The sequence below is a fragment of the Dendrobates tinctorius genome, unplaced genomic scaffold (genome assembly GCF_039654945.1).
Source record: "Dendrobates tinctorius isolate UK_male_01 unplaced genomic scaffold, ASM3965494v1 ptg000138l, whole genome shotgun sequence".
Taxonomy (NCBI): domain Eukaryota; kingdom Metazoa; phylum Chordata; class Amphibia; order Anura; family Dendrobatidae; genus Dendrobates; species Dendrobates tinctorius.
In genome coordinates this window covers 14691522-14709563 of record NW_027361806.1, presented here as the reverse complement: position 1 = coordinate 14709563, position 18042 = coordinate 14691522, and the positions used below count along the sequence as shown (strand labels likewise).

General features: G+C 43.6%; 1 protein-coding gene across 2 annotated transcripts in view; it reads right to left on the bottom strand.

Moving 5' to 3' along the window:
* Positions 1 to 14093: 14093 nt before the first annotated feature.
* The window catches only part of LOC141048736 (phosphoglucomutase-1), a 115980-nt gene continuing 112031 nt past the window's right edge, over positions 14094 to 18042 (bottom strand). For both annotated transcript variants that reach the window (XM_073544667.1, XM_073544666.1), the window contains 4 exons: positions 16899 to 17034; positions 15981 to 16164; positions 15644 to 15778; positions 14094 to 14326 (listed from right to left, as the gene is read on the bottom strand). In XM_073544667.1, the coding sequence (XP_073400768.1) occupies positions 14237 to 14326; positions 15644 to 15778; positions 15981 to 16164; positions 16899 to 17034 (545 nt within the window). In that variant the 3' untranslated portion in view covers positions 14094 to 14236. The remainder of the gene's footprint in view (positions 14327 to 15643; positions 15779 to 15980; positions 16165 to 16898; positions 17035 to 18042) is intronic.

Here is an 18042-nt window from a genome sequence, read left to right as displayed (position 1 = left end):
CAGGCTGTAACGTGAGATCGCTGAAACGTTCTGAAGTTTGATGGGAACGAGAAGGAAACTCTATACAGTTCAAAAGATGGATTTAATGTTGCATCATGTGAAAACAATTGAAGGCCCTTAATCTCGTCCTGCAGCTTTTAATAACGTGCGCGGCCATCGATCACAGGGAAAAATGAATTTCATTTGCCCGATTTAAAATACAATTATTGTGACGATGCCTCGGCCCCCATTAACGCCCGACGCGGGGCCGCAGAATATTTGCTCCCCGGACCGTTCAAAAAAGCGCCGACGTAACGCCAGGAAAGAAAAATTAGAAACTTTTTTTATTAGAAAAAAGATTTTGTTTTCTTTTCATTACGTGGAAGGAAAACATATGTTCTGGTGAGCCGGGAATTACCGACCCTCAGGATTGTAGTTTATAGGCTGTGATGGCGGGTTTCTCTTTTGCAAAGAAAAATGACGACCACGAAGCGAAAGTCGGTCCCATGATTTATGTAAATGAAGTAGAATTGTTGTATAATAAGTTCTAGATTAAGGATACTTTTTATTTTAATTACTATTTTCAAGATCTCAGTTTGCTTTCTGGGAACAGAAATATTCTTTGTTTCTATTCAGAGCCTGGAACAATACACAGCTGAGGGTTTGTTACACTTGTTTCCTCCAATGAGAATAGTATGTAAGCCAAACACATAGGGAACACAAATCTCTGCTCCTCCTGGTTTGTTACATTTCACCTGAACGGACACAAATGTAACAAGTCTGGAATGGAAACAATTAACTGGTGCAGTGACTGCAGCTCCGGAGCGAGGGAGGACATACTATTGGTGCAACCTGTGCAAAAGGTCAGGGGGCTCAAGAGGTCAGGGGGCCCTAACACCCCCAAAGCTGTACATGAAAGGGTGCATTATTATTACTATTGGGTCTCACAGAGCCTACATAATATTCTTACACAGGAGCCGTCTTGTGTCTCTGTCTGCCCCGACTCTATTGGAACTCAGGAAAAGTAATGTACAGGCGCTTCTCACAAGATCAGAATATCATCAGAAAGTTAGTTTCAGTTCTTCAATACAAAAAGTGAAACTCCTATATTCTATACTAGAGAAGCCGGCTGTTCACACAGTGCTGGATCCAAGCAGATTAATGGAAAGTGGAGTGGAAGGAAAAAGTGTGGTAGAAAAAGGAGCACAAGTAACCGGGAAAACCGCAGCCTGGAAAGGATTGTTAAGAAAAGGCCATTCAAAAATTTGGGGGAGATTCACAATGAGTGGACTGCTGCTGGAGTCATTGCTTCACACCACACACAGACGTCTCCAGGACATGGGCTACAAGTGTCACATTCCTTGCGTCAGCCACTCATGACCAATAGACAACACCAGAAGCGTCTTACCTGGGCCAAGGAGAAAGAGGACTGGACTGTTGTCAGTGGTCCAAGGTGTTGTTTTCAGAAAGTAAATTTTGCATTTCATTTGGAAATCGCGGTCCCAGAGTCTGGAGGAAGAGTGGAGAGGCCACAATCCAAGCTGCTGGAGGTCTAGTGTGAAGTCTCCACCATCAGTGATGGTTTGGGGAGCCATGTCATCTGCTGGTGTAGCTCCACTGTGTTTTATCAAGACCAAAGTCAGCGCAGCCGTCTACCAGGACATTTTAGAGCCCTTCGTGCTTCCCTCTGCCGACAAGCTTTTTGGAGATGGAAATGTCATTCTCCAGCAGGACTTGGCCCCTGTCCACACTGCCAAAAGTACCAATACCTGGTGTACACACAACAGTATCACTGTGCTTGATTGGCAGCAAACTCGACTGACCTTAACCCCATAGAGAATCTATGGAGTATTGTCAAGAGGAAGATGAGACACCAGACCCAACAATGCAGACGAGCTGAAGGCTGCTATCAAAGCAACCTGGGCTTCCATAACCCCTCAGCAGTGCCACAGGCTGATCACCTCCAATGCCACACCGCATTGATGCAGTAACTGATGCAAAAGGAGCCCCGACCAAGTATTGATTGTATTTACTGAACATACATTGCAGTAGGCCAACATTTCAGATTTTACAATCATTCTTCAATCTGGTGTTATAAAGTATTTTAATTTACTGAAATAACAACTTTTGGGTTTTCATTGGCTGTAAGCCATAATCATCAACATTAAGAGTCAGTGATAAGCGGTCATAGAGGAGCGCTTAGGAAGCAACCCAAGGGCAGACAAATATGTCAGGTCTCCACCGCAGCTCCAGCCGAAAACCTCCAATGGAGGATAGGAGCAATGAGAAAATGGAAACGGTCTTAGGAGCGCAGGAAAGAGACTCAGACAAGAGATGGAGTTAAACCACAATGCGTTTCGACGGAGAATCCACCCTATGAAGACGGATCCTCCATCGAAACGCGTTGTGGTTTAACTCCATCTCTTGTCTGAGTCTCTTTCCTGCGCTCCTAAGACCGTTTCCATTTTCTCATAATCATCAACATTAACAGAAATAAACACGTGAAATAGATCACTGTGTGTAATGACTCTATAGAATATAGGAGGTTCACTTTTTGTACTGAAGAAATGAAATAAATTCACTTTTTGAGGATATTCTAATTTAGTAAGAAGCATCTATCTGTACACAGTGACTGCACCAGCAGAACAGTGAGTGCAGCTCTGGGTTATAATACAGGATGTAACTCAGGATCAGTAATGTAATGTATGTACACAGTGACTGCACCAGCAGAATAGTGAGTGCAGCTCTGGGGTATAATACAGGATGTAACTCAGGATCAGTAATGTAATGTATGTACACAGTGACTGCACCAGCAGAATAGTGAGTGCAGCTCTGGGGTATAATACAGGATGTAACTCAGGATCAGTAATGTAATGTATGTACACAGTGACTGCACCAGCAGAATAGTGAGTGCAGCTCTGGGGTATAATACAGGATGTAACTCAGGATCAGTAATGTAATGTATGTACACAGTGACTGCACCAACAGAATAGTGAGTGCAGCTCTGGGGTATAATACAGGATGTAACTCAGGATCAGTAATGTAATGTATGTACACAGTGACTGCACCAGCAGAATAGTGAGTGCAGCTCTGGGGTATAATACAGGATGTAACTCAGGATCAGTAATGCATGTACACAGTGACTGCACCAGCATAATAATGAGTGCAGCTCTGGGGTATAATACAGGATGTAACTCAGGATCAGTAATGTAATGTGTGTACACAGTGACTGCACCAGCAGAATAGTGAGTGCAGCTCTGGGGTATAATACAGGATGTAACTCAGGATCAGTAATGTAATGTATGTACACAGTGACTGCACCAGCAGAATAGTGAGTGCAGCTCTGGGGTATAATACAGGATGTAACTCAGGATCAGTAACGCATGTACACAGTGACTGCACCAGCATAATAATGAGTGCAGCTCTGGGGTATAATACAGGATGTAACTCAGGATCAGTAATGTAATGTGTGTACACAGTGACTGCACCAGCAGAATAGTGAGTGCATCTCTGGGGTATAATACAGGATGTAACTCAGGATCAGTAATGTAATGTATGTGCACAGTGACTGCAAAAGCAGAATAGTGAGTGCAGCTCTGGGGTATAATACAGGATGTAACTCAGGATCAGTAATGTAATGTATGTGCACAGTGACTGCAAAAGCAGAATAGTGAGTGCAGCTCTGGGGTATAATACAGGATGTAACTCAGGATCAGTAATGTACAGTATGTACACAGTGACTGCACCAGCAGAATAGTGAGTGCAGCTCTGGATTGTGAGGGCTGGGAAAGGGTTTTAAAAAAAAAAAAAAAACCAGAAGAAGCACTCCACTCGTCTTCCTTCTTCTGATCGGCTGGCCTTTTTTCTCCTCAATCTTCTTTCAGGGGCCGCCGCTGTCTGGGCCCTCGGTTGCATGTAACTGTGTGGGGAGCAGCGCACATCTTTAACGCAGATTTTGAGCGGCACGTTACTGCTCGGTGCTTAGTTAGCAGCAGCTCCCCAGATGACCAAGAGAGTCAAGCCGATCAGGAGGAATAGGAGCGGCAGCGGGACAGGCACGGGGTGGGCTGGGGAGAGGGAAGATTATTTTCACCTCTTCCCAGCAGATTCAATTCACATCAAATCTCCACCCTAAATTCCACATTCCGGATTGTTGGGCAGCGATGGGACATGGAGGAGATCAGCGCGGCCTCGTCCATCTGGCCGACTGTTGACTGCCGTCCCAGAACGCGCAGCACAAGACGCCACTAAGACTTTAGGTAAAGATAAATAATTGATCAGATCGTTTGTCCAAGGCCGAGGAGAAAACACAGATGGTTCCCGGCCGCAGCGGTCATATGGGGGTTGTGATTGGACCGTTCACCTGGGAAATCTATAAATCCATGTCTCATCAAGTGACCGCTCCCTGGACTGTGACATACGGTGGATTATCCTACAACTAAGGGGAACATGGAAAAAAAGGGGGCACAATATGATACAATTACCCAAGAAGATCTTAGTAAAACTTGCAATTTTTTTTTTTACATTTCTTACTTATTTACATCACATTTACTGGCAAAAATTCCTATCAATTGTTGGAAACAAAGGGAGGGCACGTTAAGGGTTAATTGTTTTACGGCTTAGACACCGTTCAGACACTAAAAGATAATTATAAGATAATGGACTCTGCAAAAAGTAGACCATTTGTAAAATTTCTTAAATCTTTTTCTCTAGATGACCGCCGTCTTCATCTCATTAATCTACAGTAGATTCAGATCTCTCACTGATCGCCTGGATCAAGCGCAGCAAGCCATTCATTTACCGAACAGCAGCCTCTAGAGGAAGCACGTGGTATTACATGATATCACCCATCAAATCTATAGCCGGTCATATTACACATCAACGGGCCGGGTCCTCCGGAGTGAGCACTGCTCTGTCAGTGTCTTCTCGTTTTGGGTCATTAAAAAATTATATTATATACACACACATATATAGATATATACACATATACATACACACCTTTTTTAAGGATAAGGCACTTTTAGACAAATCTAGAACCACTTACTGATGCTTTTAATAATTCCCTAAAAATTTCACCAAACACTACAATAAATCACAATAAATTAATAGTTGGAATTTTTGTCACTGGCAACTTTAACTTTTTCCCCACCATTAAGGAATGTTTTTGTAGTGGCGGTGTAGCGGCTCTGATCACACCTGTGCAGCGCACACACCGGGACAATGCAGAGACTCTCAGCTGAGTGCAGACCGCTGTGTACCCAGCTCCTGGGAGGCCTCAGGTGAGCACACAAGTCCCACTGCTGGTCCAAGTCTCCGGGTAAACACTAGACAATGTGCACAACGATATTATTTGAGGAGCTTTCTCCTGCCCTCCTGACACTTATATAATTATACATAATTAACGTGCAAACATCAAAGTGTGAGGACATCACTAAAGTAACGCGGGGAAGTGCGACCCTGGGTTACTGGTGGGGGGACGACGTAGGATCGGCTACAACAGTGAGCTCTGCCGCCCCACTGTACCCAAAAAAGAAAAATTTGGTTCACTAAGGGCCTGTATGTATCACATGAGTTTAACACCCGAGTTGACTGCCGCTTGTCATCAGATTCTGACCATCTTCTGCCAGGGAGACTTGTTGGACATCACCCTTGTGCAATAACATAATATACGGGGAGAGGGATCAAATAGGAGGTTGTCCCAGATGCAAAATTTCTAAAAAGAAAAAAAAAAAATGATACCCCTATGAAGTGGGTGCTTGAGATCTGTGGTAGTGCGCTGACTTCTTGCCTAGTGCTCCGACTCTCCAGCCCCGTTCTATGTCCGTCAAGATGCAGGCTGCAATTGATCTACGGCCTCAACAAACAGGACCAGAACGGCCCGGCAAAGTGCCAAAGACTTCTCCCTAGGGGGTAAGGGTACCCCAAACTGACACTGATCAAATCCATTAGGAAGTCTGATAAAAACAACCTAGAAATTAAAATTGAGCCATGTACAAGTCATAATTCATTAACACGCTCACCCCATGAAGATGTCAGAGCCCCATTGTGATCAGCACCTGAGAAAACCGCCCTGCTGCCCCCACTTTCTATCCTGTAGGAAACACTGCACGGAATACGGCTTCTTACGAGAATATTGGATATAATTACCCGCTGACTGATCCGTAATAATGATCCTTACAGAAATGAATCATAAGAATATTAAATGTTAGAAAGTATCAGACTAATAATTATACCGCGCTACTGAGCTTTCATGTCACCGACACAATGTGCAAGTATTATCCTGCGAAGAGCCGGGATAATCGGCCCAGATTACGAGAAACCACAAAATAACTGCACAACAAGAAACCCCCAAAGACAAGAGGCTCAATCTGTGTATACAACACTGCACAGAGCTACTACATGAAGATAATCAGTATGTGGCGGTGTACACACAGGTTGAACACGTTTACTGAAAAGCCTTTGTTGGTTGTGAAGCTTCAGTACATAGGAGCAGTATTATAGTAGTTATATTCTTGTATATAGGGGCAGTATTATAGTAGTTATATTCTTGCACATAGGGGCAGTATTATAGTAGTTATATTCTTGTACATAGAGGCAGTATTATAGTAGTTATATTCTTGTACATAGGGGGCAGTATTATAGTAGTTATATTATTGTACATAGGGGGCAGTATTATAGTAGTTATATTATTGTACATAGGGACAGTATTATAGTAGTTATATTCTTGTACATAGGAGCAGTATTATAGTAGTTATATTCTTGTACATAGGAGCAGTATTAGTTATATTCTTGTACATAGGGGCAGTATTATAGTAGTTATATTCTTGTACATAGGAGCAGTATTATAGTAGTTATATTCTTGTACATAGGAGCAGTATTAGTTATATTCTTGTACATAGGGGCAGTATTATAGTAGTTATATTCTTGTACATAGGAGCAGTATTATAGTAGTTATATTCTTGTACATAGAGGCAGTATTATAGTAGTTATATTCTTAGACATAGGAGCAGTATTATAGTAGTTATATTCTTGTACATAGGAGCAGTATTATGGTAGTTATATTCTTGTACATAGGAGCAGTATTATAGTAGTTATATTCTTGTACTTAAGGGCAGTATTATAGTAGTTATATTCTTGTACTTATGGGCAGTATTATAGTAGTTATATTCTTGTTCATAGGAGCAGTATTATAGTAGTTATATTCTTGTACATAGGGGGCAGTATTATAGTAGTTATATTCTTGTACATAGGAGCAGTATTATAGTAGTTATATTCAGGGCTGTGGAGTCGGTAAGCCACAGTTGCGACTCCGACTCCTGGATTTTATCAGGCTCCGACTCCGACTCCTTCATAAATGGCCAATTCATAACAACAAATTTACTGTTGTAAAATATTAAACATCGTGCTTATTCAGTTTCTCACCATCATATAAGTAATCAGACCACTTAGAGCAAAAACTACATTTATTAGAATACAATTAGAATATAGCAAATAACTTTTATAAACTTTTCTAAACTGTAATTAAATATGCAATAAACACTTTTATGCAGTTAATAAGAAGAAATCTATAAATTTGTCCTCAGAAAAAGTATTGCCTCTGTCAGATCCTCCTTCATGGATGCCCTCAAATCTGATCTAATTATTTTGAGAGCAGAGAACAACCTCTCTACACTAACTTGTGTTGGTGGCAAAGCAGTAACCACTCGGGCAACATCTCTGACAATGTCAGGATACAGAGGAATCGCTTGTTGCACTGTTATTTTTGATCAACGGTCAAATTTCTCAATTTCTTTTAGTGCACATGAAAAATTCTGCTGAAATGTACTGGCTGTGTTCCTTGATGGGGATGACTCTTCTTCTATGCGGGAACGCTTTGCACGGTCCTTGTGATCCAAATATTTTTCGAAATTAAATTCTTCATCAGTTGATGATGAGGGTGAAGATGTGGCAGGACGACCAAATTCTTCTTGTTCCTCCTGACTGTTCTGCAACCCTTTCATCCTTACTGCTATTTCAAACAGAGCTTCTTTTCCTTTACTTAGCTGTTGATCATCTAGAAGAATCCGATGCATTGGGTCTACATAAACAGCTGCCAAAAGAATGTTATTTTGTAATAGTAGCTCCTCTCTCCGTTTCATTGATGTAGCAATGCCACTTGCAATTAACCCTCCTCTTTGGGACAGGCGAAACATCAGGTTCTTCCACTCCTTTAAGAAAATACCTGGAGTTAAGTCCTCTGCTTGTAATTTTTTAGTCACTGTAAATGGGTGCTCTAGCAATTTTTCCAGCTCAGTCACCTGATTCCACTGACTTTCATTTAGCGTCAGTTGAGGGTTAGCCATGTCTACAAGAAAGGTTTTCAGTTCAACCAAGCGCTGAATCATTAAGTAAGTACTGCCCCATCGTGTGGCTTGATCAATAATTGCCCCTTTTCCAGCACGTCTCTTCAAAATTGAGTCCACTTTAGGGGTTCTGGCAACAGTAGCCAATTTTCTCACCTTGCCAATCAGTGCAGCAGCATGTCCTTCTTGCAGACTGTCTCTTATAGCCAGCTGTAGCGTATGCACAACACAGCGCATGTGATGAATGAAAGAACATATTGACACAGTTTCAACAAGATCATCTAAACTATCATGTTGCTGTTCATCTGAAGCAACTTCAGTTTGCTCCTCAGTTACAATACTGTGTTCCTCTATTTCAAACATTTCTGTGTCTGTGGACCCAGAATGTTCTTCTAGCTGCTGGTCACCATCATTACTCTCATTCATTAGCTTAATAGTACTTATCATATTTGAAGCATTGTCAGTTACGACAGAAAGAACTTGCTCTTTTTTAAGTTCATAGTCTTGCAGAACCTTTTCCACCAAGACCTGGAGAAACTCACTGGTGTGATGAGCTTTGGTGTCTTTTACTGCCAATGTCTTGGTAACTATTTCATTTTTGTCACAAACAAATCGGACATTGATGGAAAAATAGTTCACTCTGTGACGTGTGCAGGCATCCATTTTAAGAAACAGAAAGCGTCCCTTGAGAGTTTTTTTAAGTTCTTCCTTTTGTTTAAAAGCTTCTTCGATTACTAATTTTCTAATACTCTCTCTCTCCAGAGAAACACCAAGCTTGCGGGCCATTTCCCCATTCAGACACATAAAAGCTGGTCGTGAAAATAATGAAATAGGCACAATATCCTTTACAACAAGCTCTATGATCTGTTTTTTAAATGTATCTACTGTCATTGTCACAGTAACTTTGTCACTGACAAAATATCTTGCAACTGATGGCTGCAAAGTTCTCTGCTCCTTTGTTTGGCTGGAAGAGCTGGGCACTGGTTCATTGGTTTGGATGCAGTCTTTCTCATCCACTGCTTTCAGTACTTCTGGATGAAAGCGCTGTAAATGTCTCTTTAGATTAGAAGCTCTGGTAGGAGCATTTTTATCTTTGCCTGAATATGCACTCATCTTGGCTTCACAGCATTTGTTTTCGTCTGGATCATTTGTCATACACTGACAGACATAATGTTTTCTATCTTGAGTGATGGTGAAATGTTCAAATACAGCTGATTTAATGTGATGCTTCTTTGACATTCTCAGGTTTTTAATTCTGCATTCACAATCCAAATGACAATTGTTTTTCCTAAAAACAATTGTACAAAATTTTTGCCAGGTCGTACAACTGATACAGTGGTCAGTAATACTGTTATTATTCCTCATGCACTCACAGTTAACTGATGCAAAGTTTGTTGAAAGGATAATACTTCTTACAGTCTTCCTCTTCTGAGTAGCAGGCAGCTGTGAGATGCTTGGAAGATGCACACCTAGTATGATCTAGTCTAGAGGAGGAGCTTTACTACTAAGAATTTGCAACACATTTTCACTTTCAGTTTCATACATTGTAAGTAGGGGGTTGGGGCAGCATGAGGTTAACCAAGTATAAGATTAGATAAGGGCAGTGGAGAACAGTGACACACAAGAAGTAAGAAATGTCTCTATCTCCAGCAGAACTGCTTATCACTGTTGTTCATAGTTTGATAGAACATATATATTTGAGTAACATTTATAAAATTCATATGAAAGTTCAATTATGAAATATTAATACATTTTTTTTTAAAGCTGGAGTCGGTACATTTCTACCGACTCCAACCAAAACTAACTCCGACTCCACAGCCCTGGTTATATTCTTGTACTTATGGGCAGTATTATAGTAGTTATATTCTTGTACATAGGAGCAGTATTATAGTAGTTATATTCTTGTACATAGGAGCAGTATTATGGTAGTTATATTCTTGTACTTATGGGTAGTATTATAGTAGTTATATTCTTGTACTTATGGGCAGTATTATAGTAGTTATATTCTTGTACATAGGAGCAGTATTATAGTAGTTATATTCTTGTACATAGGAGCAGTATTATGGTAGTTATATTCTTGTACTTATGGGTAGTATTATAGTAGTTATATTCTTGTACTTATGGGCAGTATTATAGTAGTTATGTTCTTGTACATAGGGGGCAGTATTATAGTAGTTATATTCTTGCACATAGGGGCAGTATTATAGTAGTTATAATCTTGCACATAGGAGCAATATTATAGTAGTTATATTCTTGTACATAGGGGCAGTATTATAGTAGTTATATTCTTGTACATAGGAGCAGTATTATAGTAGTTATATTCTTGTACATAGGAGCAGTATTATAGTAGTTATATTCTTGTACTTATGGGCAGTATTATAGTAGTTATATTTTTGTACATAGGGGCAGTATTATAGTAGTTATATTCTTGTACATAGGAGCAGTATTATAGTAGTTATAGCACAAACAAAGGACGTAAAAGATGCACTGAGAGGTTTGGTCATGAGACCTCCTAGAATACCATGATTCATAGTTGATAATATTTATTTAGAATTTGAAACAGCAAAAACATTTGTGAACAGTTAGGATACTCTAGAGTGGTTCCCAAACTCCAGTCCTCACTGCCCCTAGAATCATAGAATCGTAGAGTTGGAAGGGACCTCCTGGGCCATCTGGTCCAACCCCCTGCTCAAAGCAGGATTCGCTAAATCATCCCAGTCAGATGTCTGTCCAGCCTCTGTTTGAAGACTTCCATTGAAGGAGAACTCACCACTTCTCGTGGCAGCCTGTTCCACTCATTGATCACTCTAACTGTCAAAAAGTTTTTTCTAATATCTAATCTGTGTCTCCTCCCATTCAGTTTCATCCCATTGCTTCTAGTCTTTCCTTGTGCAAATGAGAATAAAGTTGATCCTTCTACAATGTGACAGCCCTTTAGATATTTGTAGACAGCTATTAAGTCTCCTCTCAGTCTTCTCTTTTGCAAACTAAACATTCCCAAATCCTGCAACCTTTCCTCATAAGACAGGGTTTGCAGACCGGTCACCATTCTGGTCGCTCTTTTCTGAACTTGCTCCAGTTTGTTGATGTCTTTTTTAAAATGTGGTGCCCAAAACTGGACACAATATTCCAGATGAGGTCTGACCAAAGAGGAGTCATGTTGTCAGGATTTCCATAGTGTTACACATGTGAGAGAATTCCTGATGCCTTGATGATACTTCCATCACCTGTGAAATACTAAGGAAATCCTGAAAAAACTAACTGTTGGGGTCCGTGAGGACTGGAGTTTGGGAAACACTGCGCCTAGTCTACAGATCCTCAGTCTCTCCATCCTGATCCGTGCATGTTGTTTTCTGTTATCAGCCAGTTGACTGAGGCGTCCCCCAGTAAAATGAATGAGGAGGTGCAGCACAATCTCTGCTCCCATTATCAGGGCTTATCACATACGGTATGTAAAAAACACACACCCATATTTGTGTGGCTGTCAGGGCATGCTGGGAGTTGTAGTTTCATAATGGTTGTCGCAGCATGGAGTACGCTGCATCACCTCCTCCGGACATAAGAAAATTTGCGAACATTTTTTTTCTTCGAGGGAGGAATCTTTAAGGTTCCATTAGTAGTCGAGTCTTTTACGGCCGCTAATTCTTAATGGGGTAAAAAAACAAAAAAAAAAAAAAAAGCAGCCGATATTTGACTCCAGGTCCCCTGATGGAAGCCGAGAGGGCAGATTAGGCCAATGTCTTCACAAGGTGGCCTCTCTCCATCACTAAATAGGAACCTTGTTTAATAATCTTTCACTGGAGGCCGAAATGTAAGGAGACTTTTTTTTTCTCCGTACATGACATTTTAAATGACTCGGCTCTGCAGTCTTACAGTGCGGCACTGTTACATGCACGCATGATGTCATTAGGAAGGGAGTTAGGTTTAGGAGAAGAGCTTTCATTACTGCTTGGAGCGGGGCCAGCGCTTTTCAGCCCGGTGTCTACCGAGGAAAATTGGGTTGTTTTGTGCTCGTGAAACACGATCTAGAAAGTATGTAAACTTTAAAGAGAGACGATTCACATATCATATCATCTTAATAAATTATTGGGCGGGAGCCAGAAGGGTTAAATGATCTTTTTGGAGGCATCAGACCAATTTCAAAAGGTTCTTTTTAGGAATTTTTGTGAAAATAGTGACACCTAGTGGTCACTGATTATTCTGCAGCCAAGGACAGTCTATAAAAGGAGTAGATTTTGGCAACTGAGTTTACAGGTACAGATGGACAAAGCGCCATCTGGGACCGCGAGGGGGGCGCACAGAGAGCAGCTCAGTCCCGGACCGCAAGGGGTCGCACACAGAGCGGATCAGTCATGGACTGCGAGGGTGCACACAGAGAGCGGCTCAGTCCCAGACCGCAAGGGGCGCACACAGAGAGGCTCAGTCCCGGACCGGGAGGGGCCGCACACAGAGGCTCAATCTGGGACCGCAAGGGTGCACACACAGAGGGGCTCAGTTCCATCGTGAGGATGCGCACACAGAGCGCGGCTCAGTCTCGGACCACGAGGGTGAGCACACAGAGCGGCTCAATCCCAGTCTCGGACCGCGAGGGTGCGCACACAGAGCGTCTCAGTCCCGGACTGCGAGGGTGCGCACACAGAGCGCCTCAGTCCTGGTCTCGGACCGCGAGGGTGCGCACACAGAGCGGCTCAGTCCCGGTCTCGGACCGCGAGGGTGCACATGCAGAGCGGCTCAGAACCGGTCTCGGACCGCGAGGGTGCGCACACAGAGCATCTCAGACCCGGACCGCGAGGGTGCGCACACATAGCGGCTCAGTTCCATCGCGAGGGTGCGCACACAGAGCGGCTCAGTCCCGGTCTCGGACCGCGAGGGTGCACACACATAGCGGCTTAGTCTTGGTCTCAGACCACGAGGGTGCACACACAGAGCGGCTCAGTCCCGGACCGCGAGGGTGTGCACACAGAGTGGCTCAGTTCCATCGAGAGGGTGCGCACAGAGCGGCTTAGTCCTGGACCGCGAGGTTGAGCACAGAGAGCGGATCAGTCCTGGACCGTGAGAGGCCGCACAGAGAGCGGTTTCAGTCCCGGTCCACGTGTAAGGAACAGACAGCGGCTCGGGACTGTGAGAAGGGGAGGGGACTAATAAAGTCAGGCGTGGTCCATCAACATGGCAGCTCAGAACAGGAGGTTGGACTCAATAATTGCCAATTACCTTTAGAATATGTTCATACAGGCCACATACACACCAGGTTTTCCAGATTTGCTGCATATTTGGAGATTTTACAGAAACTCATCTTCATGGTACGGAGTAAATGTACAGTCACACTTCATTTCAGGAGATGTGGGGTCGCTTTAGGAATGTGCTGGCTCTTCACATTTCTTCATCAGTAGGTGAGCCGGGCCAGTGACGCCACGTCTACTGATCCTGGCCGAGATACGTGGGGAATCAGCAGGCATGTGCAATAGTGCAGGTGTACAATACCCTGTCACCAGCGAAGCTCACCTCCTGACGCGGCAGTGATCGGAGCCGGAATCCACCTTCAAGCTTGTGCTTTCACGCCGACCCGCAGAGACCAAGGGGCACAGGATTCTTACAGTAAGAAGGTTTCACCCAAATGTGGCAGCCGCAGGGTCAAATCTGTGCCCAGTGGTGCAGATATACCTTCATGTAGGGTCCCCATCGGGCTCGGCTGCCCGTGTCAAGCAGAACATGAGCCCGCAGCCCTAGTTACGGTCCATTATAGGCACCTATGGTAAAAACAAGGCACAAATCTCCATTTCCAATCACCTTTACTCTTCCATCTCTGGATCATATACATGTGTGGGACAGACACGACACGGGGAGGGGGAAGACGAGGACATTCATAGGCATCTACACAAAAATACACTTCCGAGGGCGAGATGGAGCGCAGGGCTTTATGTGATGACCGTCGGGGCTGTGCGGCCCGTCCGTTCTTGTAATTTAGAGAGCTTCAATGCAATTGTGACGAGAGGAGCCAACATGACCTGCGGGGAAGAGAGAAGGACAGAGGGGTGAACACACGTAGGAGAGCAGGCAGATGGCACTCACTGACAGCAGGCTTCATGAAGATTAGTGGTACACCATTATTTGGGGTCTTCCAGAGCCAGCCCCCATGAGTATGCTCTATTAAGTCACATGTGGGGGTCCTGTATGACAGAGGCCCCCGTTCTGGCAGATTCAAGTCATCCAGGTGAATGGCCGCCATATAAAAACCGTCACGTTTCCTGCAGCGACCGATGATTTGGAGCCGCAGGCTTCCCGAATCTTTTGCAAAAGACTGTAAGAGAAAACACTGCCAATACTGTAGCCATGTACTACATTATTGGGGGGGGGGTACAACTCAAGGTCTCCAAACACAAAAATGACCAGTCTGTAATCTAACCATCCCACCCTCGCACTTGTGTCCTTTATGGCGCTCAAGATATTCTTAGATTTTCCAATTTGTAACTAGAATGATATAAAAAATAAAGTGAAAAAGCTGCGTAGAATTTCCTACCCCCCTACAATTTATTACATGAGGGACACCATGTGTTAGAGCTGCCTTAAAACGACAGGAAGCGCGACCACAGCCAAAAACCAGAGCGGAGACCAAGGAGGAATTCCAGCTTGGCAGCGCGCGGGAGAGACGTCGTCCTGGGAGCAGAAGATGGACAAGAGGAACTAAGAACTCAATAAAAGGTTTGGTTCCGGCACGACGGTGGCGTACGAGGGGCGGCCGGGGTTTACAAAAGGGTAATTGTGCTTAATCCTCCGGGTAAGGAGGAAACTTGATTAAAATGTCAATCACAATGTAAAAGATTACATTAAGAGACGTCGCTTTTCACGCAGGGAACAACTCTTTGGCGCGGGAGAGGCGCAGGTGCAGGTAACCGGAGGAGCCGGAGGGTCGGCCAATTCATTAGTGCTACATTCACAAGCAATAAATGAGGGATTTGTAGGTGACTGAGCGCTTGCGGGTCCTGAGTCAGCGACTCACAGAAAGGGAATCGGCAGGGATGCCATGGTGGCGCTGCACCCCTAAGAGCCCTGGAGATAGCCGGCACAGAGAATACAGGGAGAAGGATTACGTCAGGACTTTCTCATGGTGGTCAGTTTGTTCTTTGGCGCACGGGGTCCAAAAATTAGTTCCCCTGAACGAAGCCTTGCTCCGTGCTCTTTACTTCACTCACTCTAGATCTTCCCATAGAAACATGTCAGAATAATGGCCAGAAAACAGACTTTAGAGCAGCAGAAAAGTGAGTACAGCTCTGGAGTTGTCGGGAAAAAATGAAGTGGTTCATACAGCACATTACTGTACCCACCTGAGGGTCCTCGTATATTTTGGGGGCGTCCTTCTCGTAGCTGTCTATATACAACCGTACAGTTGCTCCGGCGCTGCCGGTACCGCTCAGTCTGAAGATGATACGGGAGCCGTCGGTGAAGATAATCCTTAATCCCTAATGACAGAAATTAGCAGAACATTTAATATGACGACAAAAGGAAGCAACAAATCACTGATCCTGCAAAATAAGAGAAAGTCAAGACTTCATGGGATCGGGCATAAAATTGTAACTATGACTCCCATTCTCCACTGACAGCTGCACGCAGGAGACTGGCAGGTGTGTGCCGCACTCTGACACCCTACCACCCGGCACACACCTGGTTCCGGGAAATACTTCCATCCACCGAGTCACTATATTCAAAATTGTCCGCCTTCTCCACAGTGTAAACCTTCTCCCCCACGGAGAATTTCTGCCCCGAAAACGAGCGGTCAAACATGAGCGTCTCCAGGTCTTTCATCATTTTGTTGGCTCCTTCAGAATCGACCTCTTCATAGTCGTATCTACAAGGGGAGGGGAATAAAATTATTGTTAATGCCCCAAAATACAAGTAATTATTAGAGACCACAAACACTAAAAAAAAAATAAAAAAAAAAAATATATATATTAAATGTAAAAAGTGACTCAGAATCAGTAATGTATGTACACAGTGACTGCACAAGCAGAATAGGGAGTGCAGCTCTGGGGTATAATACAGGATGTAACTCAGGATCAGTAATGTAATGTATGTACACAGTAACTGCACCAGCAGAATAGTGAGTGCAGCTCTGGGGTATAATACAGGATGTAACTCAGGATCAGTAATGTAATGTATGTACACAGTGACTGCACCAGCAGAATAGTGAGTGCAGCTCTGGGGTATAATACAGGATGTAACTCAGGATCAGTAATGTAATGTATGTACACAGTGACTGCACCAGCAGAATAGTGAGTGCAGCTCTGGGGTATAATACAGGATGTAACTCAGGATCAGTAATGTAATGTATGTACACAGTGACTGCACCAGCAGAATAGTGAGTGCAGCTCTGGAGTATAATAAAGGATGTAACTCAGGATCAGTAATGTATGTACACAGTGACTGCACCAGCAGAATAGTGAGTGCAGCTCTGGAGTATAATACAGGATGTAACTCAGGATCAGTAATGTAATGTATGTACACAGTGACTGCACCAGCAGAATAGTGAGCGCAGCTCTGGGGTATAATACAGGATAACTATAGAGCTGGATTTGCAGTTACCTGGTGAAGAAGTTGCGTCCATATTGTTGCCAGTGATCTTTCAGGATGTCTTCTACACTCTGCCTGCGTGTGGCGATGATTGATAACCAGGCGAGCACAGCCCACAGTCCGTCCTTCTCCCGGATGTGATCCGATCCTGTCGGTAGAGAAGCAGGCATAACTTGTAGTCTCAGATTATAGAGGGGTGTGCAAAAAAGGAAAAAAAAAAAAAAAAAGGAAAGGGGTGTGAGCTGCAAAATGTTCTGACACTTCACAAGGAGACGTCCGTCAGCCCTACATTACAGGGGGCTCCTGACCACCTGCTGCTACTTCTCACGGCTGCGAGTATGTGGTTTCTCGGGGTACTGACCTGTCTACATGTGAACGGACCAGCAGTACAGAGTGTTTCAGGTGACAGGATTATGACCTGTCCACCTGTGATGGGACTTGAAAAGGTTTAGCCGCAGTATTACATAGAGCAAGGAGCAGACTCACCAGCAGCACAGAGGACTTCAGGAGAGCTTATCATTTTTTAATTTTTTTTTTTCAATCACTGAATGCGTTTACTTATAGTTAATATAGTTCATACTTCTGCCCCCAAGTGGTCACTGGGGGTAATAACACTCCAGACATCTGTAATGAATAGAGGCCACAGAGAGAACGGAGGTCGATGCTTCGCTAAAAATAGACCTCAAAATAGCTCCAGTAATAACTTAATTACTCCTCCGTGCAGCACAGCGGAGCGCCCCCTCATCTGCAGCTTTTGGCTTCAACACATTTCCATATAAAACGCTGAATTTAATTTGTACATCTGTAGAATAATTAAAAAAATGACAAAAAAAAATCCCACAAAAAGGCGGCCAAATCAAATGTTTATGTACAAAATGTCTCGCCCGGAAGGGAAGCTGCGTCCGCCTCTGCCATGTACCTCGTTATACCAATCAGCCTCTGACCGCAGGACACTCGGGATCTGCTCCAAGATTACAGAGATGAGAGACGAAGAGGAGATTTACAACAAAAAGAGGGAAAAAATACCGATACATCCCTCCAATTCCCATCCCATAATCCGGAACTACAATATAATCTGGAATCACACAACACTAGAAGCGGAAGCCTGAGACGAGAACCAACAAGAAAAAGACTCCCGAGTTACAGCCTGCATTAT